The 25,221-nt window shown below is 41.2% G+C and overlaps 1 protein-coding gene across 7 annotated transcripts in view; it reads right to left on the bottom strand.

Annotated features, from left to right (window-relative positions):
* The window catches only part of COL19A1 (collagen type XIX alpha 1 chain), a 368,607-nt gene that overhangs the window by 40,786 nt on the left and 302,600 nt on the right, over nucleotides 1-25,221 (bottom strand). For all 7 annotated transcript variants that reach the window (XM_089777104.1, XM_089777106.1, XM_089777105.1 and 4 more), the window contains 9 exons: nucleotides 24,971-24,997; nucleotides 22,305-22,358; nucleotides 15,173-15,217; nucleotides 13,252-13,296; nucleotides 11,328-11,390; nucleotides 10,036-10,071; nucleotides 9,821-9,865; nucleotides 3,171-3,332; nucleotides 2,779-2,845 (listed from right to left, as the gene is read on the bottom strand). In XM_089777104.1, coding sequence (XP_089633230.1) covers nucleotides 2,779-2,845; nucleotides 3,171-3,332; nucleotides 9,821-9,865; nucleotides 10,036-10,071; nucleotides 11,328-11,390; nucleotides 13,252-13,296; nucleotides 15,173-15,217; nucleotides 22,305-22,358; nucleotides 24,971-24,997 — 544 coding nt within the window. The remainder of the gene's footprint in view (nucleotides 1-2,778; nucleotides 2,846-3,170; nucleotides 3,333-9,820; nucleotides 9,866-10,035; nucleotides 10,072-11,327; nucleotides 11,391-13,251; nucleotides 13,297-15,172; nucleotides 15,218-22,304; nucleotides 22,359-24,970; nucleotides 24,998-25,221) is intronic.

Raw genomic sequence — 25,221 nt, 5'->3', positions numbered from 1 at the left:
TTAAAAACAGAGGCAAGTCAAAGTTGTCAGATACTTGACCTGTCAGAGAGGTGCAAGTAACTAATTTTTCAGTGTGTAGAGAGGTAGGAAATGCTGAATTAATTCATTATTGAATAAAAATAATTGAGAAATGGGTTCCACTATATCTTGCTAGCTCACTGCCTCTAATACACAAGAATTGGGAGAGATATATGCAGGATTTAGTTTTTAGGTAGATGTAGTAGGAAAGAAACTGCTTATGGTTGTTGGTCAATTTCCTAATTACAACCATGTCTATTGCAGAAATTTTTAATTTAAAATATTCATAAGAATCAGACCAATGGTCCATGTAGTTCAATATACTGTTTCTGGACCAGATACCGCAGAGGGAATGAATAAAGCAGGCAATTTCGAGTGATTCATTTTCTGCTATTCAGTCCGAAGTCCTGGTAGTTGGAAGTTTAGGGATAATTTAATCTACTTGCAGCTGCCTTATTAATTCTTTAAATATAGAAAAAGGTTGTTAGTGTCTAATTTTGAAACCACTCTAATACTGTAGATTCAAAACATTGAATAAAGAACAGCACAGACAGAAAATAAAATATTAAGGTGAAAAAAGGAGAAGAGGACAGTACATACAATTCTATTTTGAAACACAACTATGAGGTTCCTGCTTATGTTTGACTCCAAATCACTATATTTATCATGCGGGATGTTGTGCATAGAAAACATATGCACAAATGGCTTCCTATAGTATTCATTTCTGCTTTTTAAACATTTCTGTCCATGAATGACAACACACAAACCTAGGGCCTGATCCTGTAGTAAGGATGTTAAAAGACAGGTAATAAGAGGCAACAATTTGGATCGAATACATGATTAACGGAAGGCACTCAAAAGGAGCTACCCTGACTGTGGCTCTGCAGTATAAATGTAGTAAAAGCCTGACAGCCCGACTCCTACTACAATTAAACTGCAGAGTTGCAGCAGGGGTAGCTCCTGGACCCAGTGTGAGCTGGGATGGAGCCTCTGTTCACCTTGGCTGGCTGCCAACAGGGGCTGCTTCACTGCAGAAGCTCATGTTCACAGGGGGGTCCCAATTCCCCACTTGGATCCCTTTTAAGCTGGCCCCTCCCAGCACCATCGCCTGCTCTGCCCCTCTTGCTGCCTCTGATATAGAGGAAGTAAGAGGTGGAGAAATGCAAGCAGTCGACTCGACTACCCAGTAAGCCTACGCTTATTGGGCGGTCAACTAATTGACTACTCTCTTGCATCCCTAATCTGTAGCCACTCCATGTACAGGATTCCTATTCTCATTGGCAGGATTTCCATTTACAAGTATAGGCACATACCTATCTTGTAACAAATTGATTATTGTTCTGCATAAGTTTGGTCCAGTTGTTAGTGCTTGGATTGTCATGTCAGAAAGACAGGTTTAATTCCCGAGCTCTTTGCAGTGTTTTGAAGGCTGCACATTCAACCTTAACTTTGCTTCTAGTAATCACTATGGTGGAAGGGAAGGAGGGAGATATCTGAAGGCATCATGAACCAAGCAGAGCCAACTGATAGGGAAAATGGCTTTGAGGTACTGGGGGAAATAACTTTCCACTGAGGACTGAGAACTGGAAAATTCTCTACTAAAGATATACTAATTTATTCCTCAAATAGGAAAACAAACAAACAAACAACTCTATGGGGGTATGTCTACACTACCCCGCTAGTTCGAACTAGCGGGGTAATGTAGGCATACCGCACTTGCTAATGAAGCCCGGGATTTGAATTTCCCGGGCTTCATTAGCATAAGTGGGGAGCCGCCATTTTTAAATCCCCGCTGCTTCGAACCCCGTGTAGCGCGGCTACACGGGGCTCGAACTAGGTAGTTCGGACTAGGTGCCTATTCCGAACTACCGTTACTCCTCGTGAAACGAGGTGTACCGGTAGTTCGGAATAGGCACCCTAGTCCGAACTACCTAGTTCGAGCCCCGTGTAGCCGCGCTACACGGGGTTCGAAGCAGCGGGGATTTAAAAATGGCGGCTCCCCGCTTATGCTAATGAAGCCCGGGAAATTCAAATCCCGGGCTTCATTAGCAAGTGCGGTATGCCTACATTACCCTCCTAGTTCGAACTAGGAGGGTAGTGTAGACATACCCTGGGTGAGTGTAGACTACACCTCTCTGTGGACAGAGAGATGTAGATTAGGTATTTCTAAATTGCTAATGAAGTGGGGATTTAAATATCCCGTGCTTCATTAGCATAAACATGGCTGCCGCTTTTTTTCAAAACAGAGCTTTTTTAAAAAAAATGGCAGTCTAGACACAGATGTCAAAAAATAAACCCTTTTTCATTTTTTGAGGAATACAGGATCTGTCGAAAAAGGGCTTATTTTTTGACAAATCTGCGTCTAGACTGCCGCTTTTTTCGAAAAAGCTCCGTTTTGAAAAAAAAGCAGCAGCCATGTTTATGCTAATGAAGGATATTTAAAACCCGCTTCATTAGCAATTTCAACGTGTCTAATCTACATCTCTCTGTCAACAGAGAGGTGTAGTCTAGACACACCCTATAAGTCTAAGAGAATGAAGTAAAGGGGGTAGCCGAGTTAGTCTGTACAGAATAAACTTAAAAACAAAGTGCCACCAGACTATTTGTTGTTTTTTGGAATGAAGTAGACTTTCACTTTTATTATGTTTAAGTATAAATAGTTAATCAAGCACAATGAAATTCTTGTACAATTGTTTAGGAAGCATACACAAAGATTATGCAGAAAAAAAACATTTAGAACAGAACATCATATTTTCTTACCTTCAAAAACCCTAAGAACCTCTTGTCGGATGTATTTTTTTATTTCTTCAAATGTATCTGGGTCAGCCTGATGCAAAAATAAAGAGCCATTCATTTAATGAAGCTTCACTTATTAAAAAATGTCTTAAACTATCTTCAGTCTAGCAGAGGCTACCAGAGTTTAGATATACAACACTAACAAACAAATAAACAAGGAAGACTAAAAATGATGACTTGATTGCTTGCACTGATTTTTCATTTGATAACTGAGTAATTACACAGCTCAGAGTAAGTTCAGTATTTGTGATCTGCTTGTACTGGGTATATATGGATTCATTTCCACTCTGCAACACACAAAGCGTTTACTTCTCTAGGTTCCACAAGCAACCAACCAGAGCTCTTTCTTTTCTTACCTGAAGACCTGGAGGACCTGGGGAACCCTGTTGACCTGGTGATCCTGGGTAGCCTCTGTCTCCTGGTGGTCCAGCATGCCCTATGACCCCCTTTTCTCCTGGAGGGCCAGGCTTTCCTCTTTCACCTTGCGGACCTTTGTCCCCTGGAATACCTTGATCTCCCTATCCAAATTAAGAAGCATAAAAGGGATTGTTATTATATACCAGTCTCATCCATTATAATTAATTAAAACTCAATCAAAATGCTGAGAAGAAATTTCTTCTTTCCTCAATGACATTTAATGTCTATTTGGAGAGAGAAAACATTCCAAAAAATAATTCAGAAGCTGATGCTTTCTTTGAAAAACAAAGGCAACAATATTCTCTTTTCATCTGTTGTAGTGTTTACATTCAATGACCATAAATGTTTATGAACAAGAATGAAATAACACCCAATGATAACACATTGGGCATTACTGTACTGCATTTCAAAAGATGGCCTCTCTCTTAAAAGCTCTTTGATCATTATGCTTGATCAAGAGACTGTTTCCTATCAATAATTCACATTTATATGGCCCCCACTATCATAGTATCTGAGCGCTGACCATCTTTAAAAACAACAAATGGTCTGGACTAACGAAACTCTATAAAGTGCTACTAGATGATTTGTTGCTTTTTCTTTAACAGACTAACTCGGCTACCCCCTGAAGCTCCTGACTATCTTTAATTAATCCTCTGCACCCCGTGAGGTAGAAGTACTATCATCCACATTTGATGATATGGACCTAAGGCCCAAAGTGACTGAATGACTTACCTCACGTCACAAAGGATCAGGCCAAACTATTAAAGGACTAGAACCACTGAACCACAGAAAGCTTAACCTTCTCTCTAGTGAAGACCTACAGCTGACCTTATTAGCAGCAGGTTGTAGTAGGTCTAACACATAAAACAGGCTAGAAGGGACATAATATAGATATGAATTGACTAAAAGGAGTTATACTATAAAGTGCAAATATAACTGAATGTTAGTAGTTCAATGAAATGCTACTGGGAGGTAAATATGAATTAGCATTCATTCAGCATAGCAAGTATTTACAAGCTGTGACCAAAGGGGAGCTGTACTAGCAATCTGGCTTGAACTCAATGGGACATACCTCCCTACTAAACTGAGTGAAGTAGCAATAAGATGCACTGTTGAATTCTATGAACTGTGTTTGTCCCATAAGCCATATTTTGGTCATCCCTGCTCTAGCGTCCACAAAAAGTGAAGAGAAAGAACTATATCAGAGCAACACAGTTTCTACTGAGTCAGGACATAATACATCAGTGGGGATATTTATGTGCCATGTGCACGATACAGTACTAAAAGAATACACAGACTCAATATACCAGACATAAATTAGAGAAAAGAAATACAGGCAGTCCCCAGGTTACATGGATCCGACTTACATTGGATCCCTACTTACAAACGGGGTGAGGCAACCCTGCACTAGCTGCTTCCCCCCAGCAGACCAGGGAGATGCGGAGCGGCTTTTCTCAGCAGACACCTCAGCTTGAGAATAAAAGACTGAGGGAAGTGAGGTGTGGGAGAATAAAACTGAGCTCTGGAGAAATGTTTGGCTAGAGTTTCCCCTACAATATGTACCAGTTCCGACTTACATACAAATTCAACTTAAGAACAAACCTACAGTCCCTATCTTGTATGTAACCCAGGGACTGCCTGTACAGTAGACATTTGAACAGCTCTGGCATTTGACCTTGACGATAAAAATGTAAGAAATTAAGTGCATGTGTTTTTCTAGGCTTAGTGTATTCCACAGTTTCAATTCATCAAAATAATAGCATATATAAGAAGTTATTTTTAATATTTACTTCCTTGCAAACAAACAAATCAAAGGTCAGCATTTCAGCCAGCAACAGATTTAATCAGATCTTGGGTGCTCCTGGCTCAGATGTCCCTTGATTTGTTTTGTTTGAAGGAATTAAATCTTTAAGAATGACTTAATATAGTTGTTATTAGTCTGTTGAACTTAAGCTGTGGAACAGTATGCAGCAAGTCATGCATTTGAACCACTAATGAGCAACTGATAGCCCTTAAGAGTCACTAACTCTCCTTGCTGACTCACTTACATTAATGTTAAGTTACATTATTGCAAGTGACTATTACAAAGAAATTATTTTTTTTACTAAGTCCTGAATTCACAGTGATAAAAATGAAGTAAACAAAATTATTAGTTGTATTAATAAACTGCAATGAAATGAATTGATGGTAATCTGTACAGAGATTGAAGCATTACTGACTCCTTAAATAGTAAAACTGTAACTGTACATTGTAGGAGTAACCACAAAACTTAAAGACTTCAGGGAAAAAAAGACACACAGCAAGTGAAGGATGTATAGCAGAAATTTAGAGATCTCTTTTTATCTGTTATTTTACCTCCAAATCTCTGATTTCCAATGAGTTAAAGCTTATTAAACACTTATTGAGAACACTGTGATTTGTGATATTTTACTGAATTAATTGAAATTGTAATGAATTTCTGACTGGGGTTTAAATTATCAATGGTAAACGTGCAGGCAATAATAGACTGCAGAAAGGCTGTAACTGCAAAAAAATCTCTAAATCCTGTAATCTCTCCACCCAATATATCAATGTAACCTGTCCCAAACTGCTAACAATTGTGCACATTGAAGGTTTCAGAGTGTCACAATAACATTCTCCTACAGCTATGGATTCAAGGGATACATTAGCATGATGTTTTTAGACAATTGCTCTGCCAGTATTACTGAAGTGGACTAATCTACACTCACTTAGCTTCTTATGGAAAAGTCTACTAAGCATGTGTAATTATATTTTGGGAGAAAAATATAATATGTCTGATGAAGGCTTTGCTGCGCATGCAAAGCTAATTCACCATTGTAAGGTGTGCAAGAACTCAACAGTGCAGATGGGCTCCTTTCTGACTCTAAGGCCTATGCCCCAATAGTGAAGCCAGAGAAGCATTCTAAAATGAGCCTGATGAGAAAATCCTGTTCTGGAGTGAGTACAGTATTGAAAGTTAAAAGAATAACCAGCATTATGATTTAACTTTTTTAGATTGAAATTGGGTATGGAAAAAATGTCAACAGACCCAGTTCTGCTCTGGAATCATTATGAATTCAAACTAGACTATAAACAAAACAGCAACCTGAGGTAGAGTAGTCTTACAGGAAGCCTAATTTAAGAGTTTCAGCAGTGCAAACATATATATAATTATCATTTACTGGTTTAGGTTTAAGGACATATAGGGTATCACAAAAAAATTAGAAATGTTGATTTCTTTTTGGCAAAAATGCTATTGCAGATGCACAAGTGGTCTCATACAAGTATTCCTAGGAATCTATTATATTTTAATAATGTCATAGCTATTTAAAAAGAATGTATTTGGCACCTCTAGTTACATAGCATTTACAAAATATCTATCATTGGTGTGTGTAATCATGTAAAGAGTTTGTAAAGTGATCTCAGTTTACATTCATCCACCTTGGTCCTGTTCCTGCTTAAAATGGACTCAACAAAGACTTAGGTATGAAATCATCAGCACTATTATTTTTTTCTCCTTTTCATTTTGCCCTTCAAGAATTGATGCTTCTCTTATTTTATAACCATTACAACTGCTCTCACCCTGAAGAAGGTATCCTGAAGCTATGAATGAGAGAAATCAAGGAAGGCACTGTTGCAAGAATGGACTGACTTGTGCTATTTTCTGTAATTGTTGAAATCTCTCTCAAAGGCTTTATCACCTTCTCCAAAGTAAATGTTTCCTCTCTGATTGGCACTACAGATCTCTTATTTGCAATGCAGACTTGTACTGTCCACTCTACAATTGGTCCCCATGCAAATCTATGGTTCACATCAATGGGACTAGTGTTTGCAGAACAACTGAAGAATTTGAAAAATTGATTCCAAGAGAGGAAGTTAATTTCATCCTCATTCTGTAAACATGGTACAGTGGTTGCATTCATGACCCTTCTGTTTTACAAGACAGTGAGGGATCTTTATAGTTAAAATGGCAAGTATCACTGGAACCATTACGATCTCTAACATGTCAATGTTTTAAGTATGGCTTTTCCACATATGGAGTGCACAGAGGGAAGCTGTTCTCCAAGAAGAGCAGCAGAGGCAGGCATAATTGACCTTGTGTTTTTTGAGAGCAAAGGTATACAATCTTTTCCATTCACTTGGATGGAACTGATTTCTGCCTGAGTGTTAGGGTATGTCTACACTGCATTCCTCTTTTGAGAGAGGAATGAAAATGTAGCCAAGCGAAATTGCAAACGAAGTGCGGATTTGAATTTCCTGTGCTTCATTTGCATAATCGCATCCAGCTGCTATTTCAAAATACCCTATTTCGAGAGAAAAAACACTGTGTAGATGCGAAAAAACCCTTCTTTTGAAATAACCGTTACTACTTAAAAATGAGGATTAACGGTTATTTCAGAAGAAGGGGTTTCTTTCAAAATAACCGCGTCTACATGGCGTTTTTTATCTCAAAATAGGGTATTTTGAAATAGCGGCTGGACGCGATTATGCAAATGAAGCGCGGGCAATTCAAATCCGTGCTTTGTTTGCAATGTCGCTCGGCTGCATTTGCATTCCTCTCTTGAAAGAGGAATGCAGTGTAGACATACCCTTAGGGTACGTCTAGACTACAGGCTTCTGTCGACAAAGAGTGTCTAGACTACAGCCAGTCCTGTCGACAAAGCAAGCCGCTTTGTCAACAGAGAGTCTAGACGCTCTCTTTTGAAAAAGCACAGTGTGGATGCAATAGCACCTTTTGTCAACAGAACTCTGTCGACAAAAGGAGTTATTGTCAACAACTCGGTGGTAGTGTAGACGCAGGTATAGTTTTGTTGACAAAAGTCTACTTTTGTCGACAAAACCCTGTAGTCTAGACACACCTCTATAGTCCAACTCTGGTTCAGAGAGGAGTAAGGGCCATGATCCTAGCCTTCTTACCCCTTTTTGGTGTCTTACTCTTTAGTAGCAGAATGCAAGGAGCACAAAAGCTACTGCACAGAATGGTGAAGGGAAGCCGCTTCTTGTGTACTCCAATGCCCCACTGCTCAGAATCCCACTAACTAGGGATTTGACTGATGCTAGAATGGGTTGGCCCTTTCAAAGAGTCAGAAAAGTTGTAAGTGCACCCAATGTATGTTTCAGTGTAAAACCTCTCTATGGACAGCCTTTTCTTTTAACTTTACCTGAGAGGATACTACATAAGAACATAAGAATAGCAATACTGAGTCAGACCAAAGGTCCATCTAACCCAGTATCCTGTCATCTGACAGTGGCCAACAACAGATACCACAGAGGGAGGGAACACAACTGGTAATCCTCACGTCATCTCTCTCCTGTTATCCATTTCCAGACAAATCGAGGCTAGGGACACCATTCCTACCCATTCTGGCTAAAAGCCATTGATGGACCTAGCCTCCATGAATCTATCTAGCTCTTTTTTGAACCCTGTTAAAGTTCTAGTATTCACAACATCCTCTGGCAAGGAGTTCCACAGGTTGATTGTGTGGTGAGTGAAGAAAAACTTCCTTTTGTTTGTTTTAAACCTGCTGCCTATTAATTTCATTTGGTGACCCCTAGTTCTGATATTGTGGGTATAATTAAATAACTTTTCTTTCACTTTTTCTACACCTCTCATGATTTTATAGACCTCTATCATATCCCCCCCTTAGTATCTTTTCTACTAGTTGCATGGATAATCAATAAAATTAAAGAACACCGTAAAGGGCAAGATAGAGCAATAGAACATAGTATGTAGTGGAATGTTTAATTAGAACATGATTCATAAGGTTCATTTGGGTCCTTTACTTTTAAAGGCAGGAATAGAAAATATCAAAACATTAGTTAACATGGAAATTATTGTAACTGATACAAACTTCACTCTTTCTCTACACTATAATCTTGAGTTCCTTCTGTTACCCTAGGGACAGGATTTTCTGATACTCCAACTAAAACATGTTGTTAATGTTGTTACATTGGAATTGTGGAGCTTTACCTCCAAGGAACAGAACCATCAGCAGTAGAAAACTGCTGATAGAGTCAGAGCCAGAACTAGCACTTTTGTGTGAGCTTGGAAAATATTTTTTGTTACATCCCCCAAATATAACTGATTCATGGATACCAAAATCACACCACTATGAACAACACTGCCTAAGTGAAGTGATTTCTGGACTTCCCCCACTCAAACTTAATTAAATTGTTTCATATAAAATGTGTGTATGTGTGTTGGAGTCCTGGCAAGGGTAGGCCGGAATCTTTATTGCTCCCTCAGCTGCCTACTGTAAGAGTAGAGTTTTGGTTCTTGTTCCTTTCCACAAGTAGTGATTGATTTAAATTGTTAAGGCCATCTTTGCTAGAAAAAATGCTACAAACCTTTTCTCTTTACAAATGCAGGATTTCTCCTTTACAACTCTAGCTCCCCAATACAAGGGGGGCCTCTGGCCCTGACCTACTCAAGACCTAAAAGCCGACCCTTATTGAAGTTCTCACTAAAACTCTTTGTTGCTTTTGTCTCTAAGATTTAAAAATGTATTAGTCAGACACCTGGATGTTTTTCAAAGAGCCAAGTCAAATAATGGTATATACTACAAAGGGTTATTACGCTAAGACTTACACGTTCTCCTTTGGGACCTCTGTCACCTGCTTTTCCCATCAGACCCTGAAAATAATTTTTTGAAAGTGTAAAATGACTTGCTTGACAACTTGATTATACATTAAGTTATTAACACAGCTGAAAGTAATTGTCTGTGACTAAGAGTTACATTATCTGTGAAAAATAGAGTCTAAAATTAAATTTTCCTACTAACAATCCAAATTAAATTTTCCTACCTGAGGTCCTGGTAATCCATCTTTTCCATTTATTCCCTGTAAAAAGAAAACTATGTTTTAAGTTAACTATAGGCACCTAAATATGTTAAAAATAAGAAACAGGCAAGGGAAAATCTTGTGAACTGTGATGGAATTAATAAATATTTTGAAAGATGTTAAGGAGAATAATTTTTCTCCCTTCTCCTTGTTACACCCTTTTAGGTAAGCCGTTATTAAGCCCGCTTTCAGTCTTTTCTGTTCCAAACTAAACATGCAATTATTTCAATCTTCTCTTATACGTCATGTTTTCTAGACCTTTAATCATTTTTGTTGCTCTTTGGACCTTCTCCAATTTCTCCACATCTTTCCTGAAGTGTGGTGCCCAAAACAGGACACAATACCCAAAGTGAGGCCTAATCAGTACAAAGTAGTGCAGAAGAATGACATCTCGTGTCTTGCTTACAACATTCCTGTTAATGACTCCCAGAATTATGTTTGCTTTTTTTTTGTAACAGTGTCACATCGTTGAGTCATATTTAGCTTGAAGTCCACTATGAATCCTACATCCCTTTCTGCAGTACTCCTTCCTAGATAGTCACTTTCCATTATGTATGCGTGAAACTGATTGTTCCTTCCTAGGTGAACTTTACATTTGTCCTTGTTGAATTTCATCCTATTTACTTCAGACCATTTTTCCAGTTTGTCCACATCATTGTGAATTATAATCCTATCCTCCAAAGTACTTGCAACCGCTTCCAGCTTGGTATCATCTGCAAACTTCATAAGCATAATCTCTGCCATTATCTAACTCATTGAGGAAGATATTGAAAACAACCGGTCCCAAAACTGATCTTTGCAGAAGCCTACTTGTTATGCCCTTCCAGTATAACTGGTCACTATTGATAATTACTCTCTGAGAACGGTTATCCAACCAGTTATGCGTTCACCTTATTTTATTGATAAAAAGGTCAGATGAGACTATATCAAATGCTTTACTAAAGTCTGGGTATACCACGTTTACTGCTTTCCCCTTATCCACAAGGCTTGTTAGTCTATCAAAGAAAGCTACCGAATTGGTTTGATATGATTTGTTTTTGATAAATCCATGCTGACTGTTACTGATCACTTCATTATCTTCCAGATGTTTGCAGATGAATTCGTTAATTATTCGCTCCATTATCTTTCCTGGCACAGAAGTTAAATTGACTAGTCTGTAGTTTCTTAGGTCACCCTCATTTCCCTTTTTATAGATGGGCACTATCTCTACCCCTTTCTAGTTTTCATACACACTAGATATGTGATTAACTGCTTACTGGCATTCCAGTTTGCCCGTCTGGCCCAGGAAAGCCGATGTCTCCTACGGGGCCTCTTTCACCCTTAAATGAGAAACACACACACAAATATATACAATTTTCCATTTTATATTTAATATATAAGCAGGGCTCGACAAATGCACTCGCCCGCTCGCCTGTGGCAAGTAGATTTTTCCAGCTGGCGAGTGCAGGGGTGGACTAGCCCGGTGGGCTGTTATGACAGGTTGGCCGAAGCCCGCATTACGGGCGGCACGGCCCCATCCAATCCGCTGGCTGGCGGAGGAGCACAGCGCCGCTGGGAAGGGGGAAGTGCTGCGATTCTTCCCATCCAGCTGCCTGCGTGCAGCTCCGGCGTGAGGAGGTGGGGTGAGACGCAGGACACTGGTATGACCTAGCCCCGCTGATTTCAAAGGGCCGTGGCAGCTCGGCGCTGGCCATGTGTCCCTGGGAGCTGGCTGCGGCGCGCGGCACAGCCAGGGCCCGCCTCGCTGGCTCCAGTCTTGCCACAGCCCCAGCCCCAGCCCCCCTTTGTCTCCGCGCCGCCCGTTCCCCATGCCTCCCCTGCACCCCAGGACCCCTGCTCTCCCTCTTCCCTGCGACCCTTTGGCTCTGTGCCGCCCTTACACCCCGCTCCCCCCGATCCCTGCCCCCCCAGCTCTGTGCTGCCCGTTCCATGCACTGCCCCTAGACCCCAATCCCTCTGCCCCTCCCGTTCCCCGCATCCCATTCCCCGTGCCTCCACCGCACCCTGTTACTCCCGATCCCTGCATCCCTCTGGCTCAGTGCCTCCCGTTCCCCGCGCCACCCCCGTACTCTCCCACTGTTCCCTGCACCCCTCTGGCTCTGTGCTGTCCCTGCACCCTGCTCCCCCTGTGGGTCGGGAGTGAAGGGTGCTTGCCCATAGGGAGGAGCTGGACAGGGCAGGGAAAAGGCTGCTGTGACCCAGCAGTGAGTGAAAGGGGGAGTTCACTTGGAGCACCTTTGGCTTTATGGGGAAAAAAATGAAAATGCTACTGGCTATTTATAGGGCTAAAATGCTGGGACAAAAAAGAAAACAAAAAAACCCATTGCAAAATGCTAACGTGTAATAAACAACAACGGGGGGGGGGGGGGAATGTTTTGCTTGGGGCAGCAAAAAACCTAGAGCTGTCCCCTGAGGAGGGGAAGGGGCTGGGCTGAGCTAAGCTGTGGGATGGGAGGGGGAAGTATGGGGAAGGGGCTTGTGCTGAGGGGAGGAGGTCAGGAGAAGAAGAATAAGAAGAAAGGGCAAGGCACCAAGGGACAGCGGGGCATGAGGGGAATGGGGGCAGAGGGTAGTGAGGGGGTGGGTATCAGGGAAAAAGAGAGCAAAAGGGGCAGGGGCAGTGAGGGAAGGGGGAGGCACCAGGAGGGTGCAGGTGCCAAGGGATTCTGGGGGTGAAGCAGAAGGGCAGACACCTGCAGGGGAGGGAGGCAGGGCAGGTGTGTAGAGGGAGGTTTTAGGAGAGGGGATGAGGAGAGGTAGCTCACATGATCAGAGTGGGGCTACTGGAGAAGTGGGCACAGGGCGGAGAGAAGGGCTGGCGGAGGGGGGCAGGTCTCAGGAAGGCTGAGGGCAGTGAGAAGGGCAGGAGTCAGGACAGCAGAGGAGGGTGAGGGGTTGGGGGGCAGCAGGCACCAGGGGAGCTGATGGAGCAAGGGGAGGAGACATGGCAGCAGAGAGAAAAGGTAGAGGTTTATAAGATATTTATTAATAACCTGGGTGATATTTATTAATAACTTATTAGTAATTACTGTTCTTATTCTTATTAGGAATTTATGCCATTAAAAAACACTTTTTGTGGGGGAGGGTGGCAAGTCCCTTTTTTTGTCTGGCGAGTAGGGTTTTCCATAATTTGTCGACCCCTGTATATAAGAATTACAACATAATAATAATAATGCTCACTGGTTCTCCTGGCATTCCCGGGGGCCCTGGAGATCCAGTTTTTCCCTGTGGAGAGAGACCAAAGAGAAACATTTAACTAAAGTATCAGCCCTAAAATATCATTTTCTTTTAAATAAAATAGAAAATATTATGCTTATTTGGTCAAAATGTTATATCATTTATAGTTCACTAAATGCTTTCAGAGGGCTATCAGAAATATTTTGTAATAAATGCTTTAAAACACAGTTGTTTATTTTTATACCATATTCATCCAATTCCTTATCTAAAAACAAATACGGCTTAGTTTAACCAAGTGAAAACCATACTCCAAGCCCTCTTCTTTTCATCCTGGAGCATATATACAGATACAGGAGCAGTACAGCACCTCCATTCCTTTCTGTCTACGCAGTCATGCTCCACTGAGCACAGTCTATGCAGTCAGGTCCGAGCACACAACATTCCACTAGCCCTTAGATACCATTAGTATTGGTTTTGTTGGAATTATTTTTCTTTGACATCCTTGCATCTCTTTTCTTTCTGCAGTGTCTCCACCCTCATAACCATTGAGAAATCCACAGGGAATGAACAGTTATTATTAGGGCTCTTTGTCACAGAGATTGCGGATTCCAAGACTTTCTGTGACCCCTATGACTCTGCAGTGGCTAGTGTGCTCAAGGAGCTGGTTGAGGGCCAGCCGGTGAGGTGATCCCAGGGACAGCCACACTGGCCACTGCTAGAGTGGCTCTGTAGCAAGCCACTTGGGTATCCCCACAATCAGCTGCAGCAGCTGCTGCTGGAGTGAACGATGGCCAGACACATTACCTGATCTCCAGCATTCTGGGGATTGCCTAAACACCAGATAGCACAGCTGGTCTCAGGGACCACCCAAGCAGTAGTCTCTGGGGTGGCTGGAACAGCTGCTGCTTCAGTGACCCCTGACAGCTGGTGTCCTGGTCCAGCTCCCAACCAGCAGTAGCCCCACTAAGATTTAGTCATGCTACCAATAGAATAAGTCAGGATAGGTCACGGGCCATGAATTTTTGTTTTTCGCCTGTGATCTGTCCATGACTTATACTATAAATACCCTTGATTGAATTGCAGCTGATTAGTCTAATTTGCTCCTGCACTATTAATTCATAATGTCCAACATTTGATGTTCCTACAGCAACATGCCTTGAAACTCTTATGCTATCTCTCACTGGAACAGTAGCTAATGAAAATTTAAAGTAGAAATACTGACTACCTTTTTACCACATCCATTTTATAAAGCAGTTACTGAACTGGTTGGCGGTGTCCCAAATTTAATAGTAATAAGTATACTTGCATAGAAACACTGCTGTTATCATGCTGCCTGCTGAACAATGGAAGTTAACCATTTAAAAGCGACCTGAAATTGCAATCTAAATAAAAGTTTAATTTATTTTCCTACATGAAATAAATGCACAATTAAAATGAACAACTGAAATTTATCTTTATAGTTGCATTTATCTTGACTAAAAAAAAATTATGGCTGGGCCCTGTGAGCTCAAATATCTTTCAGAGTCATCTTCTAATATCAATATATTAGAACTATGTTCAGAGTCTTTTTCTCCAAGAATAAATAAAATATCTTCTTCACTTGTCTTTTAATAAACTGATGAGATTCAGGACAATCTCATATACTGTTTTGACACAGTCTATATAAGCAGCTTTGAATTCAGGCCTACATCGCATATTTGTCACATGCTCTCCTATCATTTTATTAAAAAGGCTATCTTCTGATGTTATTAGGATTGGAAACTCTGTAGATCAAGGATCTTGTCTTCGTACATGTCTACAAAATTTCTAGCAAACCATTGATGCTCCACAAATAGTAATTAGTAATATGACAAGCATTTTATATGCTTTTGCATTTTTCAACTTTTCCCAAGAAATAATATGTTTCTTTTGTGATTATACTCACGGGTAACCCTGGGGCTCCTGGTGAACCGGAAGGTCCCTGATCTCCCTAAGGAAAAGATACCACTATATTGTAATATTTCCAGCAAATGAGGACACAGAATCTTCAAACAGTATTTATTAATGAAGATATGTTTAGAATATAGTCTCCTATAGACAACCACCTAACCTCAGGAAGATTCTTACCAACAACCACAGGACATACCACATTAATACCAACCCTGAAACTTTCCCTTGCAACACATATTCCTGTTCATCCATAAATATAATTTATGCCATCATGTGCCAACAGTGTCCTTCTGCTATGTATATTAGACAGACTTCTCAGACACTTCGCCAAAGAAATAATGCCCACAAATCAGACATCAGACATCTTCACAAGGAAAAACCAGTTTATTTCATTTCTACCTACCTGGACATAGTCTTAATGATTTTACTATATGCATCTTACTTCAAAGAGACTTTAACATCAGATTAAAGAAGGAAACATCAGAACTTTCATTCATGCATAAATTTGACACTTTACGAATGGGCCTTAACAAAAATGCTAATTACCTTACCCATTACAAAGATAGCTTCCCCACTTAGCACTCCTGATTAGCCATTTATTGACTCATAAACAGCTATTCCCTCCCTCCCTTTCCCTCACCCCACCTTCTGTACTAAATCTGATGTGTCAGTTTAATAATGTGTTCACTTTTTTCATTGTATTCCTTTGGTATATATGGTCATGCCAATTCTCTTCCAGAATATGATCTGAGGAAGTAGGTCTGGCCCATGAAAACTCATCACCTATTAAACCGTCTTGTTAGTCTTTAAAGTGCCACACAGTTTTTCCTTTTGTTTTAGCAAGATCAGGCTACCTCTCTATTACTAGAATAGGAGAGGCAGGATTATACAGTGAATTCAGCAGAGGGACAAGAGTCTGGAACTCCTACATTTTAATATTTAGTTATGCCACTGACTCATTTTTTGGTATTGAATAAATCACTTAATTTGGTACTTTACAAGCATCTTTAACTTCCATGTAACTCTAAAATAGTTGATACTCATACCAATATTATTGATATATACATGGTCCAGTTATTACACAGGGAGGGAGGCCATGAGCATTAGGGTTCTGAATTCTACTTCTGCCTTTACCATAGATCTTTTCTCTAATGCATTGTGCCTTATTTTCAACATATATAAAATAGGGTTTCTGATGATAATAAGCAAGACAAGTATGAGATACTGTGAGAACAAATTAATTGTTATTAGTTTTGAGACTTTCATATCAAAGATACAAATATAACATACTACAGTATTTGGCGCAGACTAGGAATGTCAACATGTTGTTGACAAAATGATTAACTGAGAACCCTAGGTTATCAGAAAACAAGTGAAAGCCAGGGTTGGAGCCACCTGGGGTCTGCCACTCAATGAGGGATCTGCCTTGCAATTTCAACAGTGAATATTTGGGGTACACCAAGATATATAGAAAGGGAAGCCAGGGGTATGAAGAGCCCTGGTTTGTGGATGCAGAGCCAAGAAAATGCTCACCTGGAATCAAAGTGGGTGATACCACACTGCACATGAATGGTGGTTAGGCCTGCTACCTTTACATGATTCAACTTACTTCTCTTCTGTCAGCCCTATTGTGCTTCAACTCATCAACAGCATTCACCTGGGACCTGCTGGCAGTTTCTGGGATCACCTGGGATTTTGATTGCATTACCTTATTAGAAGAATATTTTTATTTCAGAAAGGATCTGATTGCAGTTGGAAGGTTAAACCTGTTCATTAATTTATCAGTTCCCTTGCCTCGTCCCTTTACATATTTCCAGTATTTACCTCTACTAAATTGTTCATATCCTTTCTATTAATTACAAGTTTATTCCTTTTTAAGAGTTGTTGATCTTCAGTTGCTTTTAATTTGTAATATCCTAGAATCCACAAGGGTTACATATTAAGTCATTCATCTGACCACTAGTATGTACTAAGAATGCAATTTAGCTTCAGTGATTAGCAAATGATGGATTGAGACCTCCCATTTGTCCATGGATTTCAGAGAACTCAGTATTGTTGGTCCTAACTGGGACTCAAAACTGGGGGAAGGAGCAAGTGCTTGGGGATCAGATGGTCTCCTGAAGAGCCTACATAGAGACTCATTGTAACATAATCATAGAATCATAGAACCATAGAGCTGGAAGAGACCATAGAAGGCAATCAAGTCCCAATTAAATCAACCCAGCCAGGGCTTTGTCAAGCCGAGACCTAAACACCTCTAGGGATGGAGAATCCACTACTTCCCTAGGTAACCCATTCCAGTGTTTCACCACCCTCCTAGTGAAATGTTTTTCCTAGGCTGTGTCCAGACTCAGGGGTTTTTTCGAAAAAAGTAGCCTTTTTTCGAAAAAACCTCACCTGCGTCTAGACTGCAGCTGCGTTCTTTCGAAATTAAATCGAAAGAACGCGGCTTTTCTTTCGATGGCGGTAAACCTCATTTCATGAGGAAGAACGCCTTCTTTCGAAAGTTCCTCTTTCGAAAGAAGGCGTTCTTCAATGTAAATAGGGCTTCTTCGAAAGAGAGCATCCAGACTCACTGGATGCTTTCTTTCGAAAAAGCAAGCTGCTTTTTCGAAAGTTCAACGTGCAGTCTAGACGCTCTCTTTCGAAAGAGGCTCTTTCGAAAGTATCTTTTGAAAGAGCCTCTTTCGAAAGAGGCTTGCAGTCTAGACATAGCCCCAATATCCAACCTAGACCTTTACCACTGCAACTTGAGACCACTGTTCCTTGTTCTGCTATCCATCACTACAGTGAACAGCCTTTCTCCAGCCTCTTTGGAATCTTGACATAGAAAGTACACTTATTAAGTTTGCAGATGATACCAAGCTGGGAGGGCTTGCGACTAATCTAGAGGATAGGGTCATAATTCAAAATGATCTGGACAAATTGGAGAAATGGTCTGAGGTAAACAGGATGAAGTTTAATAAAGACAAATGCAAAGTGCTCCACTTAGGAAGGAACAATCAGTTTCACACATACAGAATGGGAAGCGACTGTCTAGAAAGGAGTACGGCAGAAAGGGATCTAGGGGTTATAGTGGACCACAAGCTGAATATGAGTCAGCAGTGTGATGCTGTTGCAAAAAAAGCAAACACGATTCTGGGATACATTAACAGGTGTGTTGTGAGCAAGACATGAGAAGTCATTCTTCTGCTCTACTCTGCGCTAGTTAGGCCTCAGTTGGAGTATTGTGTCCAGTTCTGGGCACCGCATTTCAAGAAAGATATGGAGAAATTGGAGAGGGTCCAGAGAAGAGCAACAAGAATGATTAAAGGTCTAGAGAACATGACCTATGAAGGAAGGCTGAAAGAATTGGGTTTGTTTAGTTTAGAAAAGAGAAGCTTGAGGGGGGACATGATAGCAGTTTTCAGGTATCTAAAAGGTTGTCATAAGGAGGAGTGAGAAAACGTGTTCATCTTGGCCTCCGAGGATAGAACAAGAAGCAATGGGCTTAAACTGAAGCAAGGGAGGTTTTGGTTGGACATTAGGAAAAAGTTCCTAACTGTCAGGGTAGTTAAACACTGGAATAAATTGTCCAGGGAAATTGTGGAATCTCCATCTGAGGAGATATTTAAGACTAGGTTAGATAAATGTCTATCAGGGATGGTCTAGACAGTATTTGGTCCTGCCATGGGGGCAGAGACTGGACTTGATGACCTCTCGAGGTCCCTTCCAGTCTACTATTCTATGATTCTATGATTCTTCCTTCAGGAAGTTGAAGGCTGCTATCAACCGCCCCCCCACTCTACTCCTCTGCAGACTAAATAGACCCAACTCCCTCAGTCTCTCCTCGTAGATCATATGCTCCAGACCCCTAATAATTTTGGTTGCCCTCTGCTGAGCCCTCTCCAATGCATCCACATCCTTCCTGTAATTGGGGGCCCAGAACTGGACACAATACTCCAGATGTGGCCTCACCAGAGCTGAGTAGAGAGGAATAATCACATCTCTGGATCAACTGGCAATGCTCCTCTTAATGCAACCTACTATGACATTAGCCTTCTTGGCTACAAGGGCACACTGTTGACTCATGTCCAGCTTCTCATCCACTGTAATCCCCAGGTCCTTTTCTACAGAACTGCTACTTAGCCAGTTGGTACCCAGCTTGTAACAATGCTTCGGATTCTTCCGTCTCAAGTGCAGGGCTCTACACTTCATCTTGTTGAACCTCATCAGATTTCTTGTGGCCCAATCCTCCAATTTGTCTAAGTCACTCTGAACCCTATTTCTGCCCTCAAGCATATCTACCTCTCCCCCTAGCTTAGTGTCATCTGCCAACTTGCTAAGGGTGCAATCTATCCCCTCATCCAGGTCATTAATAAAGACGTTGAACAAAACCAGTCCCAGAACCAAACCTTGGGGCACTCTGCTAGAAACTGACTGCCATCCTGACATTGAGCTGTTGATCACTACCCGCTGGGCCTGACCTTCTGGCCAGCTTTCTATCTATCTTACAATCCATTTATCCAATCCATATTCCCTTAACTTGCTGGCAAGAATATTGTGGGAGACCGTGTCAAAAGCCTTCCTAAAGTCAAGGTATATCACATCCACTGACTTTCCCATATCCAGAGAGCCAGGTTACCTCAGCATAGAAGCTAATCAGATTGGTCATGCACGACTTGCCCTTCATGAATCCATGCTTATTATTCTTGATCATCTTCCCCTCTTCCAAGTGCTTCAAAATGGATTCCTTAAGGATCCCCTCCATGATATTTCCAGGGTCTGAAGTAAGACTGACAGGCCTATAATTTCCTGGCTCATCCTACTTCCCTTTCTTAAAGATGGGCACTACATTTGCCTTTTTCCAATCATCTGGAATTTCTCCTGATCTCCACGACTTTTCAAAGATAATGGCCAAAGTCTCCTCAATGACATTTGCCAACTCCCTCAGTACCCTTGGATGTATTAAGTCCGGACCCATGGATTTATGTACGTTTAGCTTTTCTAAATAGTTCCTAACCTGTTTTTTCCCCACCAAGAGCTGTCCACCTTCATCCCATATTGCGTTACTTAATGCATTAGTCTGGGAGCTGATCTTGTCCGTGAAGATAGAGACAAAGGAAGCATTAAGTACTTCAGCTTTCCCCACATCATCTGTCACTAGGTTACCGCCCTCATCCAGTAGGGGCCCCATACCCTCTCCTATCACCTTCTTCTTGCTAACATGCCTGTAGAAACATTTCTTGTTATCCTTAACATCCCTTGTGAGATGCAATTCCAATTGCGCTTTTGCCTTCTTGATAACTCCCCTGCATTCTCAACAGGGCTGGCCCCAGGCATTCTGGGGCCCCGGGCACAGGCGTGTGGTGCCGCCCCGGGGTGCATGGCATATGCGTGGGCCTGACCATGGGGAGCGGGCCCCCCCCTAGGGTGCGCAGGCCCACCCCCGGGGTGCATGGTGCATGGCCGGCCCGGCTATGGCCGCTGGTGCACAGAGCAGGGCCTGCCCCCAGGGCGCACAGCTCAAGCGTGGCCCAGTCCGGCCTGGCTGTTGCTGCTGGCGAATGCGCCGGGCCATGTAGGGCCCCATGGCCATGGGGGAAAGGGTGTTGCTGGCCGGCACTGCGGGGATGCGGGCGGGCCAGTGCTGTGGGAGCCAGGCGGTCGGCGCCTGATGGCAGCTGTAAGGGACTATTGCATCTGCACTGTCCTTTGCGTCCACACTGTTATGTCGACAAAGCGGCTTGCTTTGTCGACAGAACTGGATGTAGTCTAGACGCTCTTTGTCGACAGAAGCTTTGTCGACAGTATCTGTCGACAAAACTTCTGTCGACAAAACCCTGTAGTCTAGACATACCCTGAGGGAGTCAAAGTCTGCTTTTCTGAAGTTCAACGTGTGTATTTTACTACTCTACTTTATTCCTTTGGTCAGGATCCTGAAATCTAAAATCTCATGATCACTGCTTCCCAGGTTGTTATCCACCTCTACTTCCTCTATTAGCTCCTCCCTGTTTGTGAGCAGCAGGTCAAGCTGCGCACAGTCTCTGGTCAGATCCTGCAGCACTTTTACCAAGAAATTATCCCCAGCGTTCTCCAAAAACTTCCTGGATTGTCTGTGTGCTGCCGGATTGGTCTGCCAACAGATGTCAGGGTTATTAAAGTCCCCCGTGAGAACCAGGGCCTGCGATCTGGAAACTTCTTTCAGTTGTCCAAAGAAAGTCTCATCTATCTCATCCACCTGATTCGGCAGCCTGTAGCAGACACCAATCACAACATCACTGCTGTTGCTTACACCTCTAAACTTGATCCACAGACTCTCAACAGGCTTTTCTCCCTCTATATACTAGAGTTCTGAGCAATCATAGTGCTCTCTTACTTAAAGTGACACTCCTTCTCCTTTTCTCTCCTGCCTGTTCTTCCTGAACAGTTTATTCCCTTCCATAACAGTGCTCCAGTCATGAAAATCATCCCACCAAGTCTCTGTTTTCCCAATCAAATCATAGTTCTTGGACTGGGCCAAGTTCTTCCTGTTTGTTACCCAGTACTACATAAAAATGGTTACAATTCACAAATTTAAAAATAGCAGATTAAATTTTACCAGGCAAGAGTTGCCTTTAGCTTTATTAGGAGCAGGACTGAGCCCATTAGAATTTGCAATCCAACTCTCTGGATTTGGTCCACTTTGCTTACATACATTTTTGGTCTAATTTGAATTAGCTTTCTTTATAGAAGTCATGCAATGCAGGCAGTCTGATGGTTACAGTACTTGCCTATTGCGCTTTCAGGTGGGTTCTCTGCCTCAGAAATGCATTTATAATGGGACAGCATAACTAGATTAGATTAAGATGATGTAATGGATGGAAGGCTGACAACACACAACTATAGTTATTCCTGGAAAAGTGGATTTATTTGAACTGTATTACTTAGACCAGAGTTTGAACAGAAAATGAAATACAGGTAGGTATACAATTCTACATATGCAGACACAATTTTGCACCAAACATTCTGCTTAGATAGATACCATTAACAAGAGAACAGACTTTTAATTGAAGGAAACATTTGCCTGCCAATAAACACTTTAGATATATAAAATGCAGCAATTCTAGTGGAAAAAAGCAAGGAATTTGTCTTTAATGAAGACCTACCTTTTCTCCTCGGACTCCCTCGAGTCCAGGAAGTCCCATTGGACCTGGTTCTCCCTGTTTTTTAAAAAAGTGTTGCTTAGTGTCTGCATTCTGAATGACATACAAAATAATATAGAATATAGTAATATAGAAAATAAAAGCATTCAACTTGAGATAATGTAACTATTAGCTAAATATTCTATTTATTTTGAGCTTTTGCTGTATGTTGTTGATCTGAGAATCAGAACTATTCCCAGAGCAAGTAGAGGTTAATTTTCTGATTCTTTTTTTTCCCAATCTTGATTAAGAACTTGCAGGAGAGAATCCCCTGTGGTCTATCTACTTGATCAAGGTCAGCACTAAATCACTACCAGACAAAGTGAGAGGTTTGAATGTATGTTGTCCATTAGAGAGGTAACATGGGTTGCAAGATTATTCTAGAATTTTCCTTTTGACTGTAAAAAACAGATGTGTCTGGGGGATTGAGAGCAAAAATCTGTTTCCTAAGTAAAGCCTATTCTTCCTAGGAATGTGTAAACTCTGGATTTGCCCAATCTCTTCTGGAAGGTTGTTCCTTACCAACAGCTCCTTGACAGGGAATGCTTTGTTCCTAGCTTTCTCATACTTGAGCCTGTGCTTTATAACCTGTACTATTCTAGAGAAGGACAGATATCACATGGGTTTAAATACCAACATTTGGTCTATGATATAGCTAAGGCTCCATCCATTAATTGCTTTGAAAATTAGGGCCAAAGCCTTGAACTGTCATCAGAAGCTGATTTGAGTCTGTCCAAAGTGATAGCTTCAACTCAACCACAGGTGGTAGGCTGGATAATACAACTTTCTTTCCTGTTGGGCTTTATAAACATTCTATTGAACTTTTCAGTGAAAGATGCTGTCCACAGTAGTTGATTCTGAGAACTTATGTCTGGGCTAGGCAGTCTGAGTTCATTAGCCAGTATACTATGCAAAATAGCTTGTCTGGCTATGATTCTGCCATACTGAATGTGGAGGAACAGAAGGGCCATTTTGCCTCCTTTTCTGCAATGGCTCATGCCTATAATTGTATGTTTGTGCTGCTTTGTCCTCATGACCGTGATATTTGTGACATTCCTTACACTTAGAAAATAATGAATACTGTGGTAAATTAACTGCTGTGAGTGGTAAATGTCCATTTTTGAATGAAACGCTATTAGAAAACTCCATATTAAAATTGAAAAGTATTCCCTGGTAATACCTATAAAAACCTGGGCATTACAAAGCTTTTCTATGTACTTTAAAATTGTAAATATATGAAATATAAAGATTATGTGAAAAGGGCTGACTGCAATCTTTGAGGAGAAACAGCAAAGCATTCCGTGAATTGGCTTTTTTCATGATAGATTTTGAATGTGTAGCTATACAGTTGTGATGCTCCAATTATCAGCTTCTTGGCAGCTACAGAAAACCTTATCACATTCTAATTACTTTTGAGCATTAACCTATCAATGCACTGTTCCCTAAGAAAAAAATATTCATCTGGTTACCTAATGTTGGTATAATGTAATCACCTCCTATGAGCAACTTCAACTTTATATGTTAATGCACTTGGCTCAAAATTAAAACATTTCCATCTTTATTTCTGGTGGGCCTGCTTCACGTAGGCTATTTCTACATGAATAACATCAGTTATTCTGCAATAGCATAGTTCGCGTCAACATGCAAGCAGTTCTTTAGACATAATGTCGAAATAATGTTGAGCTAGAGTTCCACTTCCTCCGACTCCTGTAACCCTCATTGTACGAGGAGTAAGGGAAGTCAGGGGAAGAGTGCTCTTTCTTGAAATAACATCTGTGTAGGCAGCACCAAAAGCAATTAGCGCAATTAGTGTAGCTCAAGTTGCATAGCTTATTTGGAATTTAAACCTGCTTTGTAGATGTGTCCATAGTGATTTCATCTCTTGAAATAATAAACATTCTTCATGTGTATACTTAAATGCCTGTATGGATTACTAAACAGCTTTTATAATGTATCACCGAACACAATATTGACAGCTTTAAAAAGAAAACTATGTACCCCAAGTATTACGTTTCTTTAGCCTAGGTTATAAAATAAGTTTTCTTAAATGTATTCATAGATTAACTTTCTGGTTAAGGAGATTACTTGGACTGTGCCACTCAAATTGTTACGGTCATACTTGAGCTTTGTGAGGGGCTCTTCTGATGATCTATAAAGACATCAGTTCCCTGGTAGTAACCCCACTCCTTATTATCATAAGACTGAGAGGGGACATGATAGCGGTTTTGAGGTATCTAAAAGGGTGTCACAAGAAGGAGGGAGACAAATTGTTCTCCTTCACTCTGAGAATAGGACAAGAAGCAATGGGCTTAAACTGCAGCAAGAGAGGTTTAGGTTGGACATTAGGAAAAACTTCCTAACTGTCAGGGTGGTTAAACACTGGAATAAGTTGCCTAGGGAGGTTGTGGAATCTCCATCTCTGGAGATATTTCTGAGAAAGTTAGAGACATCTATCAGGGATCGTCTAGATGGTACTGGGTCCTGCCGTGAGGGCAGGGGACTAGACTTGATGACCTCTCGAGGTTCTAGTGTTCTATGATCCTATGATCATCATCATCCTCACATCCCAGTTCATGAAGACACACTTATCAGTATGCCAGAAAGGACACCTTCCAATAAAATATACATACCATAGTGCCAGGATCACCTTTTGGACCCTGCCAAGAAAGAGAAACAAAGGTACTAGGAATTAACTGAACACAATTAGATAAGAGTGTGATGTCTTTAATGCTACTACAATATAAATATATAACAATTGTATCAACATGGTAGTGTAGTGAATCTCTACTACCAGCAATCTTATTTTGTTAAATGTGGGTCAAATCAAATTCTGTATTATTCTATAGGGAAAAGCAGGGCATATCTCTGTGGCCTTGCTTGA

The sequence above is a fragment of the Pelodiscus sinensis genome, chromosome 3 (genome assembly GCF_052426305.1).
Source record: "Pelodiscus sinensis isolate ZL-2025 chromosome 3, ASM5242630v1, whole genome shotgun sequence".
Lineage (NCBI taxonomy): Eukaryota > Metazoa > Chordata > Testudines > Trionychidae > Pelodiscus > Pelodiscus sinensis.
Note: the sequence above shows the minus strand (reverse complement) of the source record. Positions and strands in the feature narration are given on the sequence as shown.